The 21,255-nt window shown below is 33.0% G+C and overlaps 3 protein-coding genes across 5 annotated transcripts; 1 reads left to right on the top strand and 2 right to left on the bottom strand.

The window, feature by feature from the left end:
* Nucleotides 1-633: 633 nt before the first annotated feature.
* Nucleotides 634-3,861, bottom strand: LOC111488018 (ethylene-responsive transcription factor RAP2-7-like). Of its 3 annotated transcripts, none has more exons than XM_023135591.1 (9): nucleotides 3,002-3,858; nucleotides 2,844-2,869; nucleotides 2,716-2,746; nucleotides 2,538-2,625; nucleotides 2,293-2,438; nucleotides 2,167-2,210; nucleotides 1,990-2,081; nucleotides 1,630-1,734; nucleotides 634-1,179 (listed from the first exon to the last, which is right to left on the bottom strand). In XM_023135591.1, exons 1-9 carry the CDS (start codon nucleotides 3,454-3,456, stop codon nucleotides 919-921), a joined length of 1,248 nt encoding a protein of 415 aa, XP_022991359.1. In that variant the 5' UTR covers nucleotides 3,457-3,858; the 3' UTR covers nucleotides 634-918. The 3 variants fall into 3 exon arrangements, with proteins under 3 accessions (XP_022991359.1, XP_022991369.1, XP_022991377.1); XM_023135601.1 differs by having other exon boundaries at nucleotides 977-1,174; nucleotides 3,002-3,860; XM_023135609.1 differs by lacking the exon at nucleotides 634-1,179 and adding an exon at nucleotides 1,280-1,313 and having other exon boundaries at nucleotides 3,002-3,861.
* A 9,137-nt stretch (nucleotides 3,862-12,998) lies between these two features.
* Nucleotides 12,999-17,876, bottom strand: LOC111485787 (zinc finger CCCH domain-containing protein 11-like). Its single transcript, XM_023132823.1, has 8 exons — nucleotides 17,491-17,876; nucleotides 17,261-17,345; nucleotides 17,017-17,157; nucleotides 16,821-16,909; nucleotides 15,829-16,017; nucleotides 15,518-15,648; nucleotides 15,338-15,440; nucleotides 12,999-13,399 (listed from the first exon to the last, which is right to left on the bottom strand). Exons 1-8 carry the CDS (start codon nucleotides 17,653-17,655, stop codon nucleotides 13,214-13,216), a joined length of 1,089 nt encoding a protein of 362 aa, XP_022988591.1. The 5' UTR covers nucleotides 17,656-17,876; the 3' UTR covers nucleotides 12,999-13,213.
* Nucleotides 17,877-18,283: 407 nt separating this feature from the next.
* Nucleotides 18,284-19,326, top strand: LOC111487249 (50S ribosomal protein L10, chloroplastic). The gene has a single exon (XM_023134609.1). The coding sequence runs from the start codon at nucleotides 18,387-18,389 to the stop codon at nucleotides 19,086-19,088; it is 702 nt and encodes a 233-aa protein (XP_022990377.1). The 5' UTR covers nucleotides 18,284-18,386; the 3' UTR covers nucleotides 19,089-19,326.
* Nucleotides 19,327-21,255: the final 1,929 nt, after the last annotated feature.

Raw genomic sequence — 21,255 nt, 5'->3', positions numbered from 1 at the left:
TCTCCTCCATACAAAGTGTTTACGCTCCAAATTCTGGGCTGGGCCAAACAAATTTTATTGGGCCGTTTGGCAACATTTATTGGGCTTTAGGGCCCAATTTATTTTTACCATTTCATTAACAAAACTAATTATTGTATATAAAAAAAGATTTACCGGCCCTTTATTGCTTATTTTACTTTGCACAACGATAATAATAAGCTAGATCATTGGTCTAGACCACTCCTTACCTTAGCAACCACTATTCAACTAGTCGTCCCGGTACACATTAGTTGAACCAAACCAAACAGGGTTTGCTTTCGATCAGATCATTTTACATTATTTTGCGAAGCAACACGAAATGTCAGGGAAAGAAGCAGTTCTCTTCAAATTATAAGTATAAATCCTTCATTGTTTTTTTTTTCCTTCTAGTTCACAAAAAACGTGTTATTAATTTCACGTAATGATCAATGAAAATTGGGTCAAGTACCCTTTCGAGCTTAATCGAATTACAAAAAAGGATAATGTAATACAAGGGCCACAATTGATTATGAACACAATCAATCATAATCACATGGAATCCACAAATTTCAAATTCTGTTTGACTTATTACAGTTCTAAAAGAGTCAACCGCGCACACTACATCGAATAATATTATTACATAAATAATAAAAATAAATAAATAAAAAGAGCCTCCAATAATGGAAGGGCCATACACATGTTCTTCTTAATATATACATAGGAATACTCCAAATTTTTCCCTTAGAAAAAAAAAATGGAAAATACTTAATTAATTAACACTAATTAAGGTTCAATTGGGCATAATAAAGTATAAATTTCTCTCATTGCCACAAAAAAAAAAAAAAAAAAAAAAAAAAAAAAAAAAAAAAAAAAAAAAAAAAAAAAAAAAAAAAAAAAAAAAAAAAAAACACAAAATAACTGTCAAGAAATGTTGGGGGAAGGTGTTGGAAGGCAGAGAGCATTGTGGAGGGGAGGGGTATTTTGGGGATAAAGTGAACCAAAATTAGAAGAGGAAGAGAATCCTGATGATGCTGCACTCTTGGAAACATGAGCTTCTTCTCTTGCTCTTATTCCATTACTCCCATTTTCTTGAACCGACATCGGCATCGATATCGGCATTGCCATTGGCCATCCCGAGCTCGTAAGGGTCTTTGACGGGTAGCTTCTCTTCTCTCTTCTTTCCTACCACGAAAAATAAGAAATAAACAATCTTTTTAGCCTCTCTCTCATTTCGTTCAAGTGGGGGTATTGTTTACTTAAAACAAGGTCGACGACACCCGTACCAAACAAGGTCATCTGGTTTGATTTTTATTCGTCTGAAACAAATATCAAAAGAATCAAAATTAATTCGAACCAAAAACCCTAAATTTTTAACATTTTCATAACCAAATAATTTCATTTTGACCTCTGTTCTATATCTAAATCAAATCCATTTCCAAACCGAACTCAAATTTACTATGTGTAGTATTAAACGCTTGTTTATGTCGATACCTACCTATGAGTAAACAAACAAAACAAATAGATAGATACATTCCTCGGCGTTCTAACGTAAAATCTAAAAGGGTATATTTGTATAGACAAAAGACAAAAACTAGGTACCGAGCTCCAAAAGAATGGGAGGAGAAAAATTACCTGATTATCTGCTAAAAAACCAGAGCAAAAACCAGACCACATAGAAGAAGGAATATGAGGTTGTTGTCCACCCACACCATATCCACCACCACCATTGTTTTCTTTCTGCCCACACACACAAAAGATAAGAAAACGACATCAATCCATACATATTGCCATAATATCTTCGAACTTTATTCTTTCTTATCCATAAATATATATACATTCGTCGAAATTTATAGTACGATTAATCACTGTTCATACAAACATTCTTGAACGAGCTTCGTTCGAGATTTTTTTAACATGTATTTTGTTTTGCTCCGAAGAGATAGATACCCACGACGTGAAAAAATTACTATATATATATATATATATAGGTACCTTTGGTGTTTGAATGTTGATGTTTTGGGAAGAATTTCTTAAATGGTAGTTGAAAATTCCTCCAATGCTCAGATCAAGATTATGCCCATTGCCTGAATTAAAAGCAAATTTATTTAATAAATAAATAAATAAAAAAGGAAGAAGAAAATCTTTTAGTTTCTTAATTTTTTTTTTTACCTCCATTGTTTGCATCTACCATTGTCGACCTTTGCTCGATTTCACTGTAGTAACAAAAAAAAAAAAACGTTCGTTTAGTTCTTTCTTTTGAATTTTTTCTGTTTTTCGAGCGTTTTTTAAGCTTACTTCTTCGCCATAATTGGACTCGTTTGAGTTTCCCATCTTCCATATTTTTGAAGAGATAATCCTCTCAGCTTCGATCCTCCACGAGAAAATCCAGTGCTTTGTCGACGAAGAACATGCACAAATTCTTCTTTGCTTAGATTCTTCAGCTGCAAAGTAAAATTTTGTCATTCTTCAATTTCAAAATAAATAAATAAATAAATAAATTATTTCTCGTGTTATTTTGGATTGGCTCATAAATCACTCACTTGTTTCATATCTTCATCGTAGTCGCTTATGTTGAAGTTTATATCTGCATTCACTCCCCTAAACTTTATTGCTGCTCGATCATATGCCCTGCTCGTAACAAAACCCATAAATTCTCGTTATAAAAATATATAATATATACTTCAAAAAAAACAAAAACAAAAACAAAACAAAACAAACCTTGCTGCAGCATGGGCAGTGTCGAACCCACCTGGGAAAATTCAAACCCAAACTGATTGTCAAACAAAGAACTAAAGAAAAAAAATTAATTATTTACAGAAATTGGACTTTTTCTGGTTTTTTCTTACCTAAATAAACTTGTTTCCCACAATCCCTGAGGAAAAAAATAAAATAAATAAATAAATACAAAATTCTCAAATTGGAAACCACGAATTAAAAATAAATAAATTAATTATAAAAATAATTTAAAAAAAAAAAAGACCAAGATTTGAGATTTTGTTATTACCAAATATGAGATTCCCATCTTCCTGTCCGCCGGTAAAAGGTAACTCCCCGGTACTGCGAACTCCGGGACCGCGGCCCACGGCGGCTCTTCCTCACCTGCTGCTGTTTCTGCTGCACAATTTTCAGCTCTGCAGTTCCTCCACCGACGCCTTCGCGGCCGAAATCACCAGTCGACGACAGGTTCAACCAATGGGACTTCGGAACCGGAGACCCAGTTTCTCCCCACCCTCCAGCCACCGGAAAGAGCGCCTGAGTCACTAATTCCGGCGACGCACCACCGCCGGAATTTTCCCTTTTCAGAATATTGAAGATTAAAACAGAGGAATCTTCATCTTTACTGTTGCAGACCTCGTCGGCATTCACGACAGAAGAATTCGACGTCTCAGAATCTTCCATTACAGTCCGATTCGTCGAAGTTTCGTCGCAGTTGATAATCAAATCGTTAAGATTCAACATCGTCTCTGTAATTCCTCTGGATCGATCTTAAAAAAACAGAGTAAAACAGAGCAAAACAGATCGAACTGGAAAAAATAAGAACAAAAAACAGTATTTTTATCGAGATTAAAACAAACCCACACCTTTTTGAACACAAAAAACAAAACCCAGTGAAGAAAATCTCTAGAAAAGAGATTAAAAAGGAGATTTTTTTCTTTTTCTTTTCTGAATTTGTGGGCTGTTCTTGTTCAAGTTTCTTCTATGGCTATGGCTGAGTTGATCGGAGAGAACAGAAAAGGAAGTAGCTGAGAGAAACAGGTCCCGATAAAGTAAGAGCAAATCTTTAAACTCTGAAATCTAAACCAATTTTAGGAATAGTTTGAAACCCATTTCAACCTTTTGGGCATTAAATTTAAAGAATATGTTCAAATTAATAATAAATACCTAAAAAATACACTATTTTTTTTTTAATATTATTAATTGTAATGAATCCAAACACGGCACCGTGCTCAGATCTATACGTTCCATAGCTTTGATTTTTTTGATTTTTTTTTATTTGTTTTAACTTTGTATAAAAATTATTTTAGTATTTAAATTTTTTTCGATCCGAAACATTTAAGATAAGATTAAAGTAACGTCACTGGAGTTTATTCGAAAATATTTAAAAAAAATTAAAAAAAAAATAGAATATCTCAATTTTTCATTTTTATTTAAAAAAAAAAACAGTAAATTTTCCTAATCAGGCAACTTCCGACGTTTCCTACCTCGGTCCCCTCACCTTCACCCGCACCTAGCCGCAATTACTCCACAACTTCATTGGTCGGTGACCAATCCAGCTGACAGACATCTACCCCAACAAGAATTATAATCACTCAATTTAATTACTCCATTATATTTTCCACGTATTTTTTCATATGTCTACGTGGCCAGTTTTTATTCGCTCAAGCCACTACTCCAGGACCGCGATCTCTCATAGGCTGATCTTAAATCCTCCGCCAACACCGTTGACAGCGCCAAAAAAATGTTTTTCTTCAACATGGCCCACCGTCTTACGTGGCACGTTTGATTGGTCTTGGCGGTTGAATATTCAACTCCTCCAACAGATCCAACGGCTCAGATTCGTCGCGTCTAAGCAGCTGCAATATATGGCATCCCACTAAGCGGCGGATTTTCTAGTAACCTCCAACTAATTAATTTATTATTATTATTATTATTATATCTCTATTATCCACCCTCGTTAATAATATTCAGTAATAATTTTAATATTTAATAACACCAGATAATTAGCCTTTAAATTAATTAAATGAATACTTAATTTTATATTTTATTTTAAAATTACTCACAATCCCAATGCAACAACTGGCCTTTGAATATATTAAAAATAAAATAAGAAAAAAAGATATGTTTAAATATATGATATGCTTATATTTAATTTTAACAATAACTTAATAAAGTCAACATTAATGTATAACTTGTACCACTTATCATAATCTCTCGCCCAATTTTTAAATATTTATAAATAATGCATAATGTTTATATTTTAAATTAACCGTGCAGTCAAAATTGTAATACAAATGGGATGTCTGTGTATTCATTCGTTTTGAATCATTGTTAACCCACCAACTGTAAGTATACGGTTTATGAGTTGAACCAAATCGAGTCGATACATTTTTATTAAATGATAAATTATTGCCATAAATGGTTCGATTTTGATAATGGAAAATTTCCAATTACGAGTCCAATCAAATCGAATTCCACTATACCTCAAACCGACCATTAATGGAAATTTCCCAAAAGAGGACAAGCATGACTGAGGCCGTTGATTTGAGAATGGAGGGCTGTGATTTGAGGGTTTGTATTTTGATTGTGATGAGAGAGGAAAGGAAAAGGTTCCAAAAGAAGAGAGGGTGGAATTGGATGTGCATAGATCCTTGTGGTTGGCTGACACAAATTTCAAATCACTGTGGGTTTTGTTTCTCAAAAGGAAAATGAACGGTCAAGATTGCATCACATTCTCCAGCTTTTTATTCAATGATTGATTGTTTTTTTTCTTCTTTGTTTTCTTGCTTTGTGCATTTTTGGGTGTCAGTGACCACTGATTCGACATCCTGTCTCCATTAAGGTTTCTCTCTCTTCCCTTCTCTCTCTCCTTAATACCCCAAATTATTAACAAAATAATAATTATAAATTTCTAAAATTTTATATTTAATATTTACTATAACAATTTATATAAAAAATATATTTTAAAAATAGTATTAATTATTTTAGTAAATTTTAAAAGTTTAAGAGCTAAATCATTGATTTAACTTCTTATAGGAGATCAAACCTTGGATTATACTCATATTAGGAAGGAAACCTGTTTTTTTTTTTTTAAATTAAAAAATAATGAGATTTTTACGATCTTTACTATCTAAACCAACAAGTAAAGTCACATCTGTCCTATCACAAACACTTAAAATAGTGCGTTCATATTAGTTTTCCTTATCATCGAGCAATGGGCGTCTTTTACTTTTAAATAAAAATAGTATAAATATCATAATTGAATAAGTTGGAGTCGGTCGTATGTTACATATCTTTGATTTTCCTAGCAATTCAACTCAACCTAAATCGAAAACACAGAGTTAGATTGGGTTGGGATGTCACCCTCACGACCAACTTGGGTCGGTTGGAGAGTGAATCTGGACCACTAAAAAATGTCAAATTTCCTTAAAAATCCTCATAAAGAACAATTATATCGTCATTGACTCGAGGACAAAATTGGAATAGTGAACAAATAATATTATTAAGAAAGATATACATGAAAGTATTTAATATTTTTTTTGGGTGCAAATGTTGTCCCTTTCATAGTAAATTAAGAAAGCTTCTTGAAACCTCTTATGTTTGGCCCACAGATTTAGATATACATTTAAAGGATAAGACAAGATCCATATCCAAACAACACCCAACCAATGCATATCCTTTGCTCTCAACCAATCACCACCCTTCATTTTTTTAATTTTTAATTCCATTTTAATTTAATTCATAAACTAACATTCTGGTTCAAATATAACGGCTTACTAGATAACAGATAACAGACATATTCTCAAATATAAAAATTAACCTAGTAACACAGCACCACATAGCTCACATCCAAAAAAATAAGTGCATACCAGTCATGTCTTAGCCTTTTAAGTTTCAAATAATAATTAAAACGTCGGTGACTAAAATAAATGAACTTGAAAGTTTAAGAACGTTCCGAGATAAGTAGTCTAGACAACGAGGGTAAAACGGTAATTTCACCTTCCAAATTAAACTCGAAGCATTAAAAGATGCTTGCCTTTTGGAGTGAGAGAAGAGACATGAGTCACGCAACAAAATACGGCACGTGACTTTCTCACCTTTAGAGGAAGATAAAAATAATTCTCTGCATTCACTCACACGTTAATTGTTCTACCGTCCTTTTGTACGCCCAGAATCGACGGATCCTAAGCTATATGATGAAAAATCAACGATCGTAAAACCCGCTACGTGCACGTGTCGGTTTCACAGGACGGACTATGGGACCCACCCAGTAAAATTAGAAGGTTTTCTGACATTTTTAGTAGAGAGAGAGAAATAAAACCTCCGAGACGCCGCTGTGATTTGGGAAAGCGACAAAACTATTAATAATATTTAGTTTAAAACAGAATAAATAATTGAAAAAATAATAATTACCTTTAATTAAAAGTAAATATTTTTGTCTAATTAATTCAATTTTCTAAATAAAAAAAAACCCAAATATATATTTTTATAAAAATCAAATATTTAATAAATAAATATGTATATAAAAATATTCATGAATTTTAAAAAATAACATAAAAAATAACTAATGACAAATGTATTTTTTAGTTATTATTTTTTTAATAGTTATTAAAAAATTTAAAAAGTTTATAAGTATTTTTTTTTTATAAACTACAAAATTGATAGATATTTTTATTAATTTAGTGTTATTTATACTCTAATCATGTCTATATCAACCGGTTAGGTTAATAATTATAAAGTCAATGATCTACAATAAACAAAAAAAAAAAAAAATCTAAAAAGGGATTTAAAAATTAAATTAAAATAAAAATTGAAAGTTGATTTACTAAAATAAGTTATAAAAAAAAATTCAATATATAAATAATATAATTTAAATTACATTAATAAACGTTTAAATGAAGATTTGAATCTCATTCCATTATGTTGATTGTGAAGCCTTCCAACTCATAGCCGCAATACATGACTGCAATTTCCATAATTTAATTTTAAACATAAAAACAATAAAATTAAATAACTATTAAAAAAAAGTATTGGTTTGATGGCAAGTAATGATAAATAAATAAATAATATATATTAAAAAAAAATCAGCTGGAATTAGCCAATGAGAGCCGTCCGCGTGGCAAGTCACTACTCAAAGAAGGAGAAACACGATAAGGTGGGGAAAACTGTTGAAAGAGAACAAGATTCCACGCGCACTAAGGCGCGTTGAGTCAAGTCGCGAGATCTACCCGAGCGCCTATAAGTGACCATTAGCGTCACTGCTTATATCATTTTGATTCTCATAGTATTTTTTTAAAATCATTTTTCTTCAAAACTTTAATTTTTTTATATGCTTAAAAAATTATTAAAACATTGTTTTGGTCTATTTTCTTTGGATAAACTTTTCTGTAAAAAAATTAATTTTCAAAATATATTATTATTATTATTATTATTATTATTTATATAAATAATAATAAAAACTAATTTTAAAATTTTAATTTTTGGTTGGAAATATATGGATAAAAATATTTTTTAATTTTTTCACCCAAAATCTATGATTTATCGAACATAATACATTAATATTATTTATAATTTAACATAATTTTTAATTTACCCAACGACAAATAAGATGATGCATAAAACTTAGTTTAATATATGATTATAATGTCTCGACCATTAAATTAAGGTCCAATACAAAATATATATATTTAATAAGATTTGACTTTTAAATTTTAACAATTGAAAATTCTAGTGGTCCATGAATAAAATAAAAATGGAACAAATTGGCAATAAAAGAAGCATAGGATTCCCTTTGTATTTGGTATCCACGACCATGCATTTGATTCCTCTTCATGTTCTTTCTTAACCTAAATTATTTATTTATTTATTTTATTATTTTTCATCGTCGTAGAATATAACTATTAATAACGACTATTATTTTATTAACAATTCTATTAAAAATTAAGATATTTCAATGAGCTTATATATATAAGTTCGCAAAATTAAACATTTTAATAATATCAATTTTTTTTTGGAAATAATGTATTAATTACAAAGTCAAAATCAATTTAGATTTGAACTCTTTTAAAAAATTAATAAATAGAGAGTTTATATTTTCTAAGCCAAGTACGGTATTATTTATTTCATAAATTCCGTACTTATCTCTCCTGATTTGATTAGTACGGAATTATTTATTTAATGGAGTTGAAAAAAAAATTAGGGTTTTTGTTGTTTTTTTTTTTTTTTTTAAAGTTATCCAAATTTATTATAATATAAATAATTTTATTTTAATTAAATGGTAGCTATTTTCAATGAATATGAAAAATGATTTGATTAATTAATAAAAATGAAATAAAAATAACATCAATCAATTTTATTATTATTTAAAAGATGAAGAAACCTTCAAGTACACAAATAAGTTTGGTAGTACAAGTTTGTATCAAGTACGAGTATAATATAATTTTAAAATATATTGTTTCACTCGAGTATGGTTTACAACTCAATTCTTTATTTTCGAGTTGGGTTCACAACTCCATGAACAACCTCTAACATTGTTTATAAACGTCAAATATTTTTAATATTCATAATAATCTTAAAAATAGGATAGGGTTGGATTGTAATCCTATTGTCGGGTTGGTCAGGTTAACCCTAAACAAAAGAAATATCTCAAAGTCGTCAACTGACATGATATCCGAGTATTTGGAGTTACGAATGTGTGGCCGGAACACATATTGTGTTTTATGGATTGTGCTTCTTAGCTACAACTATCTGGTATTGGGTGTATTGGGATCTAGAAATATTTTATGATGAACGTACAGTAAAACTTCTTTGGATTTGCCGAAGATTTTTGGAATTCATTTATTTCTCTCAGGGTTGGGTTGATTTGGGTTTGGTGCATTTCATGTAACCGAATTGTATGGTCTGGGAGTCTGGGAATATGGGTATCCGATCCTTATGGATTAAGCGGAAGGGTGCAAGCTGTAAATCATGCGTGGGGGTGTCGAAGGGTTTGATCCTTTTAACCGGAAGGGTACATGATATTTTCAATTCAAAAAATTCAACTCGACCCAAATTGAAAAAAAGATCTAATCCATCCCAATCCAACATTTATAGTTTGAGTTGGATAGTCCAGGTGGGTCGTTCACTAGAAGTCGTTGTATCTCCTAAACTAACCTAATAATCACATGAATAATGATTATCTATACGTGATAAGTCTTAATCACTAGAAGCCGTTGTATCTCCAATAATTTACCTAAATGTGTCGATACCCACTTTAAAAGCACGAAGAGTTCAATCAAAAGTCCACTCTCAATCGATGCAGGTACGAGTTAAAAGGACCAATAAAAATTAAAAAATGGTCTTAAGAATTGAAACAAAAAAAATCCTCCAACCATCCAATTATTTTGATTGTGTTTTTTGTGTGGACCAATTGTAAGACAACCAATTATGTAACATTTGGAGTAAATTATATATATATATATATATATATATATATATATAAATTCTCTTCACTCATTCCTTTGAATCTTCATTAAATTGCCAATTTATTTAGTGAAATTATAAAATAAATAAAAAAATTATATATACTTTTCAACTTATAGGCATTAATTTAAAAAAAAAATAATTGGTTAATTTTTACTGAAATATTTCCTTAAACACAATTAAATTAAATTAATTAAAAATTGAGTGGTAAATTGATTTTGGAAAATAATAGTTTTAATTTTCTTTTAATTAAAAGAAGGATCTTAGCGATTAAAATATTTTAAACAAGCGGATCGAAAATCATGTCGAACTACAACTAACGAATCATAGCTCGCCACGTGGAGACTTGTCATTGGATAATATTTATTTATCAATCCACGTGCGGATAGATTGAAATTTGGTACCTCGATTGAATGCGTGAATCACGCGCCTGTCAATTATCGTCACTGCTTAAATCATTGGACCTTTAATTATTAAAAATTAAGTCCTAATAATAAATTAAACAAATCCCAATTTTTAAAAAGTAAATATATCATGCATACTACTTGCCATGTTATTTTATTTTTCAAAGCTGTATTTATAATTTTCTATCTTAATTTTAAATCTCTATATAAAATAAAATATTTTTATTTTAAAATTTCAATTATTTACGGAAAAAAGTAAATAAGCCATATTTAAAAAAATTAGGCAATGGTTGAATTAAAAAATAGGTTAATAAATTTTTAATGCTTAATTTAAAAATTAGGATTTTTTTTTATATTTTTGTTTTCTAGGATAGATATTTTTATTGCCCAGTTGAGATATTTGACAAATGAGTGGTTGAAATTGATTAAAAAGAAATACATAATTAAAATTTTAAATAAAATTATTAATAGAAAATAACAATACATTTATTTATTCGTTGACATCTGGATGAATACGACTTTACTGAAAAAACAAAATAAAAAATTTAAAAAATTACACAGCATTCTTCCCATAATGCCCTCGACTTTATTTATTTATTTATTCCAATATAAGACTTAGTTTTAAGGTATATTTTTCTCAAATAAATGATTTAAAAGTCAATTTACACCATCGTCGTTGATTTTGTATTGGTTAATATAATTTTAATTATTTACATTTCAACTAAAAAAGGATGTTTCTAAAAGTAAGGAATGATTGGGTCTTTTTTTTTCTAAAATATTTAAATAATAAAAAATATATTAATAAATTGGCATATGATTATCTTAAAGTCAAAAGACATGTTTTAAGGTACGGCAAAATTTGAAACTAAGTACCGTACTTAGTTTTACCTATTTATCCTTTGACTAATTTATTTAATACAATTAAATATTTAAATTTATGTAATTTGGTTTACTTATTTATTTATTTATTTTTGTTAAATGTTGTCTATTTTATTTTAAGAAAATATTTTTCATAGAATTACTTTGATTGGGTTAAATTCACATATCCCAATTAGAAAGGGTTATGCAGAATTACGAACAAATTAGAAAGGGTTATTTAAGAGGTCATTATCACTACGATTTATATTCAATTAGATAGGCAAAATTATTCTTAGAAAAATGGCGAATAAACACATAAATCCAATCCACTAACGGGATGGAATTAAAAATAAATTATTATTTTTATTTACTTAATATATAAAAACAAGATATCATAAAATATATTAAATAAAATGAAAAAAAGAAGGCATCAATTCGAGGCAGGTGGGGTACACCAAGACAATTTTCAATAATTGGACATAACTCCAAAAAAAGAAAAAAGAAAGAAAAAGAAAGACAGACAACTTGGTTAAGATTTTTTTTTTAAAAAAAAAAAAAAAAAAGAACAAAAATTAAGAAAAAAGGGTTTTGTGGCGAAAAAGTACGAGGTTTTCAACTCTCCCTTAATCTGATGACGTGGCCTCTTCCTCTCCTTTCAAATGTCTATAATTATCAATTGTATCCTCTCTTCTCCACTATATTACCAAAATGCCATCCCGTTTCGTTTTCACCTTCCGTTGGTCTCGTCCATGCCGTACACGTGTACGGCTGTCTGAATGATGAACCATTGGACCATCCTGCCTCGTCGTATTATATTCCCATAAGGACCCACCAATCATTCTAGCGTGTACGAAAACACGTGTCATTAATTTTAAATAATAAGAAAAGGTGATAATAATAACAATAATATTTGAGATTTTTTAGCACCAAATGAGATAAATTATTGATAAATAAAGAACAAAAAATAAAATAAAATGTGGATTTGAAATCTATTGGAAGTTAGAATTTAGAATAAATAATAATAAAGTTGAGAGTTTAATTATTTTATTGTGGCTGTGTTTTATATTATGAGCTGTTTTTGTATATAAATGACGAATAAATGGGTATGTTTAGGCCAATGAGAATCAAGTGAGCCTAAACACGAGCCCGTAATCCCGAGCACAATAACCATGGTTTTATTGAACTATATTAAAATGTGACTCATCATCAAAGGGCTTAAGACTGCCTTACTTGACTTGCTTTTAACTGCCTCTTAGTTAGGTAGGCCGAAGGAATTGTACTAGAAAGAGGAATTTCAGCATCTGAAAAGAGAGCAAAGGTTAACTTCTTTTATTATCAGGTGGCTTTTCCTCCCCGATCTAATGCTTTAAGCGCTTGAACCAGATTCAGACTTGCTTTCTGCTTCTTCATATTTTCTATTATAGATAGTAAGAAGAGACTGCCTTTTCAATATCTACACTTCACAGTAAATTTTTTTTGTAATTGGTTAGTCTTGCAAACATTATGAGATTAATTTTTTATGATAACGAAATGGTGAAAAAACGAGCACAATTACAAGTGGAGTCGAAATTATTGCAAACCAGTAATAGCTTGTTTACACTGAGGCTAAAGGGGCAAACAGAAGAACAGGGAGTCAAAATTTGAATATGTTATATGGCAACCATTGGAGTCATTCCACTTCTAAATAAGAGAACATAAACTCAAATCCATTATGTTCTTCAATTCTTTACCAGATTAGATTACAAACACATACTCCGCAGTAATGAACAAATGTCTCAAGAGGGCTCAATACCTGGCTCCCGGATCTGAATTGACGTTCTAGATAAACTTGCCTCAAGCTCGTTTAGCTCGTCAAGATCTAGTTCGTCGTCGTCGTCGTCGTCATCATCCAAGAGAACATCCTCAGAATCATCCACAGCACTTGTTGAGGAAGTGGGTCTACCCGTTGAATTATCCTTGGCCTGAAATTGCACGGGGTAAAAAAAAGGATATAAGAATATTTGAAGCTTAATGCCCCAAAAGTAGAATGCCTAGACTTCATAACTATTCTTGAATGATAAAACTTTTAATCTTAAGTCCATAATTGAATGCTGCTTTTGCCCAACCGCTAATTGGGAATGCTCCTACCAGATCTATCCCCCACTAAATGGAAGGCCAAGGGGGGACCTGTTTGGTGCTAACAATGGCCTTGAGTGCAGGCTTCGTTTTCCAACGACTTGCCCTCTCAAATGATTTTCACAGTGATTGAGATGCAATAGACATGAAGAGTCTTGAGAAGGAACGTCTACAAAGCTTTGATTGGTATATCGAAGCTTCAAGTGTTGCTTTATGGACAGAGTTCCTTTCTCTAACTGCTATCTATCTAGGACCAATTTTGTAATCAATGAAGATCCAAGGTGGAGCAAGGGTATCCGCGTAATTGTATTCTCATCAAAGAAATCCTACTGTCTCATAAGTTTTAGGTATCAGATCTTGGGAAGAATGAGCTACAAAGATCAATGAAGGCATTCTTTTGAAAGAAGCTATATCAATCATGCACACCTTTGAACCCGAAAGCTTTAGAAATTCACCATCTCTCACATCTTCACGATTCTGTTGAAGGTTGATAAGATTGATGGACGATTAAGAGATTTCATTAGAATGGGAGGATAGAGTAGATTGTCATACTTCCAATTAACAAGTACAATCATTGATGGCGCACTTGGATTGGAAGATGGTGGTTGAGAATTGAGATCTCCTATTCAAGGCCTAGTGCTTGTTATGGCCAAGAGAAATCATGGTGGCTACTTCCTAGGATTTAAAATCCTATAAATTTTCTAGGCAATGCAGTTGTCCCATAAGATTAGTCGGAGTGCACAAAATTGACCCAATACACTTGCAGATATTAGAAAAATATTTCAGGAGGAACCTCATCCATAGAAAGGTGGAGGTGATCCAGCCTCACCGACAGATTGATTTTTGTGTGTTAGAATAGCTAATGTGATAACCGAATTCAGAAATTAGATAAACCAAGGACATTCACTAGTAAGATTTTGTTTGACTGCCTTGCCAAGCAGTTGGAGGTTATTACAAGATCACTCTCCAATGAACTACGGAACTTCAAAGCTCCTAAGAAGGTGAAAGTCTTTGTTTTATCAGCAATTTGTAGAAAGTTAAATACTCGGTGGACCATTGCTAGGAGAACAACCACTGTTCAATCATTTCCCAAGCTGGTGAGTTCTTTGCAACAAGTATAATGAAAACCAAACATATCACTTGTGCATATAATGAAAACCAAATACACCACTTATGCTACTTCCCTTCTTCCGAAAGAATATGGATATTCTTCAATTTTTGTAACTTCAAAGGGTGAGATCGGGCAAATTCTACTGATATAGTTTGTTCAATTAACCAAGTTGAAGCCTTTATATGAATGGGCTTACACAGCTATATGATGGTGTCTATCTTTGGGGGAGAGAAGAGAATTATTCAATCCGTATGGGTTAGAGTTAGGATTTTAACTAGTTTTAAGCCTCAAAGTAGTGAAACCTCAAAAAGGTTTTCTTGTAATTTCACTATTTAATATTAAACAACTAGAGGGCCGTTCAGTCATCCCCCTTGGTCTCTTAGTGGACTAGAATTACTTGTACTCCTTTTCCTATTTCTTTTTGGATCCATAACATTCGTTCTTGAACCAGAGAGTGAGGAGGGGAAGACACTACAGAAACACATGAAAAATAGAGGGCATAAAGGGATAGAAAACTCATTAACCAGACAGCATGGAAGGAAATTTGACTGGCAAGGTAATGTTGTAAACTAAGGACACGGCCATGAACAAACTGTTCGGCATAACTCATGAGCCAGAATCGCAAATGACTGAAGCAACAAGCAATCTGTACGAATTTCACACATAGAATTACCTTTTGTTCATCGTCAGCTTCAGGTTCTTCTCGCTGATATTTTTCATACGCCTCGGCGTCATCCACAAACAAGCTTGCATTTGCAAGAAACAACTCCCGACCACTGAAGAACAAAATGGAACTTATATGACTATTAATTACCTTTAAAAGTAAAATTAACTATATGAGTAATGTAGAAACCTCATGCGATCATTCTTAGCTCTCTCTGCTTGTTGTGCAGCCAAACCAGCATCTCTTTCATTCATCTTTTTCTTCTTCCATTGAAAGAAAAGCTCCGGTGTAATGGGAGTAGTGGTTTTAACTTTTGCACGCTGGAATAAGCAAATAAACATAGTAAAAAGAGACGGTAAGAAGATGGGAATTGAGGCCAAAGCCGGCAAATTTTTTCAAGCATTTTAATTTTTTTTTAGCATTTTCTTCATTTGGTTTAAACACCAAAAGGAAAATCAAAACCACAAGGACCATAAACAATGAATTCGAATCATCCTCGCCTCATTCTCAATCTCTTCCTCTATGGCAATCTTTTGACTCTCCTCTTCGAGCAGTTCCTTCATTTGTGACTTCAAAATATATCCTGGAGGAAGAGCATGTCTATAGTGGCAATCTTTTCCACCATTAGGACACACCCAGAACCAGCCATACTGCTTCTTTTCTACTGCCTCCAGAAAATACTTGCAGACCTGTAAATTATTCATTTCAAACAGATAGTTAAAATAGGATAATAAACATTATATCAACTTTGGACCAACTATAGCAAGAAATATTCAGTTTTCCAGAAGATCGCATGCCAATCCAAGATAATCAACATAAATCAGTTACTGAAGAGTGGAACATGATCTATGTGTTGAAAACAGAAGTTCATAAATAATAATTCTAAAATTAAGAATTACCAATTATGAGCCTTTTTCTATTGACCAGCAAGCTTCACTTCTACAGTAAGAAGCACATCAAGGACAGTTCTTCCTGGACCAATCCTTAAACCTTCAAATTATAAGTTGATGAAAATTCCAGTGCATGCATACATTAAACAGGCACACACCCAATTCTTAAATCCCCTTAACTTCTAATTCATGGGAGATTAGATAGATCGCCGAAAATATAGCCACAAGGAAATGTATTAGGTTCTAGCTAACACATAAACATGGCTCAATGCAATGCCTTGAAGAAGCGAGGTGTAAGCACGAAAATAAAATGCGAAGGCAATGAATATAGCCAAATACTCAAGTGAACTTCAAAGTTTTTTAAGAATACAACAAGTTCATATTTCTTCTAGTCAATTCACAAGGTGTAAAAACTTCAATGCATTCTCATGACGGCATAAGCCTTTTCAACAAACGGTGTGATACTTTTACCACCCAGAAGGGTGTAATAATGTTATGATCTAAAGAAGGGATTGCATATTAGAGTTAAGGTGTCAGAACGAACAAACTTAGATATTTCAATTTAACGTAAGAAAGCTACGAAGGGGACATGAGAAACATACAATCTCTGTTGGTTTATTGAGTTTATACTCGTTCTTCTTTGATTCGACAACCTTCTCCAATGTCTCTTGATCCCAATCCTCCATCGTTTCTAAGGAAAACCATTGGCCGTGAAGAATTTTAATCAAATAGTAATCAAAAGAAGCTATGAAATGAAAACTTGGTGATTTTGAGAAAACAAAAACGTTAGTCACTCACCTTCATCACGCTTATCGCTATAAATATCAATCTTTTCACCCTTCCTCTGAACATTCAAATCATGAGAAAACTTGCATTTAAAACCTTTCGTACATTGCCCCACTTTAAAATACTCACAAACTATGGACTTGGGATCAACACCTAACCAAATTACCAATTATCACATCAGTTCAATGCTAAGGCTTCGAAACAAACAACAAAACCCAACTAAAACCAAAGACGAAATATAATAAAATGCACATACCAACGGGTACTTTTGGCTGACTAATGGCAATCTTAAACAGGTCATTCAACTCCTTCTCTTTAGCTTTTTCTTCCTCCTTCTTTTTCTGCTCAATACCATAAAAAAAAAAAATAATAATAATCAGCTTCTTCTCGTTCCCACAAAAAATCAAATTCATCATTAATTCATAACTTTCACATGATTGACCGAAAGACTAAAGTTCGTTAAAAATGAAGCAGAGAAACCCGGACCTTGGCAGCTACTTTCGGGTCGACTTTTGGCTGGACAGCTTGCTTGAGATTCTGAACATATTTCTGAACGTTTTTGCTCTTATTCTTGTTCTTCAGACCAAACGTCTTGTCCTCAACGATCTTCTGCTTCTTCGCTAAGTCGGCCTTCGCTTGCTTCGGTGGCATTCTTATTTCGCATTCAAAGTCGATCGGAAGCCAAAAACACAACGAAAATCGAAGATAAATAGATGTCGAGAAGCAGAAATTTTGTTTAATTACAGACGATGTTCGGATAATTAGGGTTTGTGCGAACAGATTTATCAGAGCCTTTCCTCTACAACCTGGAGAAGAGAGGATGGATGCGGAAGACAGATTTCGCTTTGTTATGATTAAATGACGATCTTGTCCTCAACTCACCGGTGGTTCTTAGCTTTAAATTGGACCGACCGAACAAAGGCCCAACAACTGTGGGCCCTTAAAGCTGGCAATCTTGTTTTCATCTTCGTGTTTCTTTGCACAAATGTGGGCCTTAGAACTGGACTTTGGGCTTAGTTTCATATTTGGGCCGTTCTTGGTACGAGGCCCAATATAATTTTACAAATTAAAGTGAATTAGAAAATAACTTTGATATAAATTAAATACTTATCAATTCCATAATTATATTTACCCAGTGGAAAAATAATTTAAAACTAAAATAGTAATTTAATGAATATTTAACCAAAAATATAATTTTTTGGGGGAATAAATTAATGTTATTAATTAAAATAATAAAAAAATAAAATAAAAAATAAATAAAGAGCGCAGGGATCGAGTTTCCATATCTCTCCCCGCCATCGTCTTCAAACGGAACCAGTGATAAGATAAGCCCCAAACTGCACACTGTCCTCTCTTCTTCCACACAACGGTGAAATTCCGCCATGGAAGCCTCTCTTCTAAGCTTTCCCTCATTCAAAACCCCTTCTTCTTCTCAAATTTTAACCCTAAATCGTCCCACAAACCCATTATCCTTCTCTCCCCTCCGCCATTCCACCAATCAAGGCCGCCATTATCGCTGTCTCAAGGTCGCCGCCGCTATTTCTCGCACCAAGAAAGAAGAAACTGTCGAAACAGTCAAGGAGCAGCTCGATAAATGCTATCTATTAGCCGGAATCAAGTACAAAGGCTTCACCGTCAAGCAATTTCAAGAACTTCGTCGATCTCTCCCTGAAACCTCGAAACTTATTGTCGCCAAAAACACGCTTGTTCTTAAAGCTATTGAAGGGACTTCTTGGGAAGCCTTAAAGCCCTGCATGAAGGGCATGAATGTTTGGCTATTTGTCCACTCCGAGGAAATTCCTGCCGCAATTAAGCCCTACAGGGATTTCCAGAAGGAGAAAAAGCTAGAGGATAATGATTTCACCGGTGCGGTTTTCGAGGGGAAATATTACGGGCCGGATGATTTCAAGGCGTTAGAGACAATGCCGTCGAGAGCGGAGGTTTATGCCAAAATGTTGGGTCTTTTGAAGGGTCCGGCATCGAGCTTGGTCGGAACATTACAGGCCCCGGCAAGGGACGTGCTGATGGTTTTAAAGGCCTACGTGCAGAAATTGGAGGAGCAAGGCGGTGGTGGTGGGCAGTAATTTACATAGAAGAAGAGTTTCCACTGTTAGCTGTAAGTTATAACGAAACCCCCTTCTGAATCAACCTTGCAGCAGAATGTATGGTTGATTTTATGCTTTCTTTTTTGTTGGTGTTGTCAATTCAAGTAATTATGAGGTGACATAGACACTCTATGAGAATTTAGAATTGGTGTAAAGTTGAAATTCTTTCTAAGCTATTGATTTTCACATGCATATTGGCCAATTTATAAGGTTTACATCGCTCATGTTTGCTTACATGTTTTCAACATTTGCTTGGGAGTGAAGCTATGCTCTTTATGGTTGGTGCTTACAAGTTTGTAACATTGGAAATAGACACTCTATGAAAATTTAGAATTGGTGTAAAGTTGAAATTCTTTCTAAGCTATTGATTTTCTCATGCATATTGGCCCATTTATAAGGTTTACATCGCTCATGTTTGCTTACATGTTTTTAACATTTGCTTGGGAGTGGAGCTATGCTCTTTATGGTTGGTGCTCTCAATGTTACCCGGTAAAACTATGTATTCCAACTTGCCATTACTTGACGACCTAGATAGCATATAACTTTTCAGGCAGGGAGAATTTGACAACTAGTTGCATCCCACTATAGTACATTTTGAGGTGATTCAAGTCTGGTAGGCCTAGACGTGATTTCGTCGAATGGTCATACAAAATCTAGGTGGGAGGAGTTGACGATTGGTCTCATCCCTATAGTTGGGGCATTTCATGTCTGCTAGGTGTAGACATGGTTCTTCCAAAATGTCATACATTTAGAAAATACAATAAGGAGACTATACATCATGAAAGTAGTAAAGGAAAACAATAAAGTGATACAAGGCAAGGGTTTTGGATGCCATAGGCAACATGCCTTGAAGAAGCATGACCGTGACACTAGGCTGTTAGCTTCTTGTTTGTGTGAGAATAGCCGTGTATTTCAGTTAGTGTGAATCCGGGTTTACTTCTAAACTAATGCTTTGGTGTGAAACACTTTCCTTTGTTCTTCTGCAATGGCTTTGAAAAGAGCGTTCAAATACTGGTGAAAAAACAAACTGAATTATACCTCTCCGTTCATGAAATACTTAGCCACACACAACCCTCAAATGGAAGTTTCTGAATTTGGTTCAATGTGGGTCTGTGGTGACCATATCAGAGAAGCTTGACCAAACATGCTTAAGCTCCCTTTAGAATTTCAGGCCTTCCCTCCAATAGTGAATATATCCTCTAATCTTCTACTGCTTGTTTGCTTGTTTCATTCCTCTTCCATGTGTTTGTTCGATACCGTTGAAATATTCAGCATATGTGCATGTTTACTAATCTTACTGGATAGCCGTCTGACCCTACGATATTTGCTTGATATGGAAATATGTGGGATATTAAATTCTAGGTAGGTGGCCTCGCTAAACTCATTGGTTCTTATGACCACTAGGCCAACCTATAATGGTTTAACTTACAGCATATGTTGGTTGACTGTTTTACACAAGGTTGGTTGATATTAGGGCCTTTTCGAGAGTTAGTTTGAAAACTAGTTTTCTGTGTTTAAGTGCCTTCTAAAGCTTTAGACTATCATTGAAGTTGCCAAGATCTTAGAAGGAAGAAAAAAAAACTCCTTTCTTGCTTATTCAAATCATCTGTTTAAGCAAATTAGAAGTACAACTATCTAACATATTTTCATCTGATGAGCTTGAACCTCAACTTCTTAGCATCGATCGCTCCGAAATCACTTGTACACGTCGACTTCTCTGTACACTTTTGTGATAATCTTGATAGGCTATCTGGCTGAGTAAACCATACTAAAATGGGTAATGCAGCTTTAAACGAGAATTCATGGCACATACATATGAACGCAGAACACATTCATATGTCCACGAATCTCTCAACAGCCCCCAACACTGATTATTTTTGGACTAGGGAAAAAAGTAGATCGTGTTGCTTAGCTTCCTTCACCCCCTTCATTGACCTGCGTTCGATTCTTTTCTTGTTCATTATTGTTTCAAAAGTAAATTTAGTTATGGTTCGATATTCTTTCACTGTAAACAAAGACAAAAGTTCGAGAGTTTTTGAAGGTAGATATACTTCGATGTTTGACTCGTAGGTCAGACTTGTGCAGTATAGAGTTGAGAAATCTGAGTCTATGTTTAGTGTATGGTCGTACATATCCGAAGCTACAA

Source organism: Cucurbita maxima, unplaced genomic scaffold (genome assembly GCF_002738345.1).
Source record: "Cucurbita maxima cultivar Rimu unplaced genomic scaffold, Cmax_1.0 Cma_Scf00001, whole genome shotgun sequence".
In the NCBI taxonomy this organism is placed as follows: Eukaryota; Viridiplantae; Streptophyta; class Magnoliopsida; order Cucurbitales; family Cucurbitaceae; genus Cucurbita; species Cucurbita maxima.
The sequence above is the reverse complement of the archived record's forward strand: the minus strand, read 5'-3'. Positions and strand labels throughout refer to the sequence as shown.

Bases quoted from the DNA above. Each gene is read 5' to 3' on its own strand.
- LOC111488018 (XM_023135591.1), bottom strand. From the start codon at position 3,456: ATGTTGAATCTTAACGATTTGATTATCAACTGCGACGAAACTTCGACG. The intron at 1,735-1,989 runs GTACCTATATAT...GTGTGTGGGCAG, and splicing joins TCAACATTCAAACACCAAAG to AAAGAAAACAATGGTGGTGG. The intron at 1,180-1,629 runs GTAATTTTTCTC...TTTTCGTGGTAG, and splicing joins GTTTTTTAGCAGATAATCAG to GAAAGAAGAGAGAAGAGAAG.
- LOC111485787 (XM_023132823.1), bottom strand. From the start codon at position 17,655: ATGCCACCGAAGCAAGCGAAGGCCGACTTAGCGAAGAAGCAGAAGATC. The intron at 16,018-16,820 runs GTATGTTTCTCA...AATAATTTACAG, and splicing joins TCAATAAACCAACAGAGATT to GTCTGCAAGTATTTTCTGGA. The intron at 15,441-15,517 runs GTTTCTACATTA...TTTGTTCTTCAG, and splicing joins GCTAAGAATGATCGCATGAG to TGGTCGGGAGTTGTTTCTTG.
- LOC111487249 (XM_023134609.1), top strand. From the start codon at position 18,387: ATGGAAGCCTCTCTTCTAAGCTTTCCCTCATTCAAAACCCCTTCTTCT.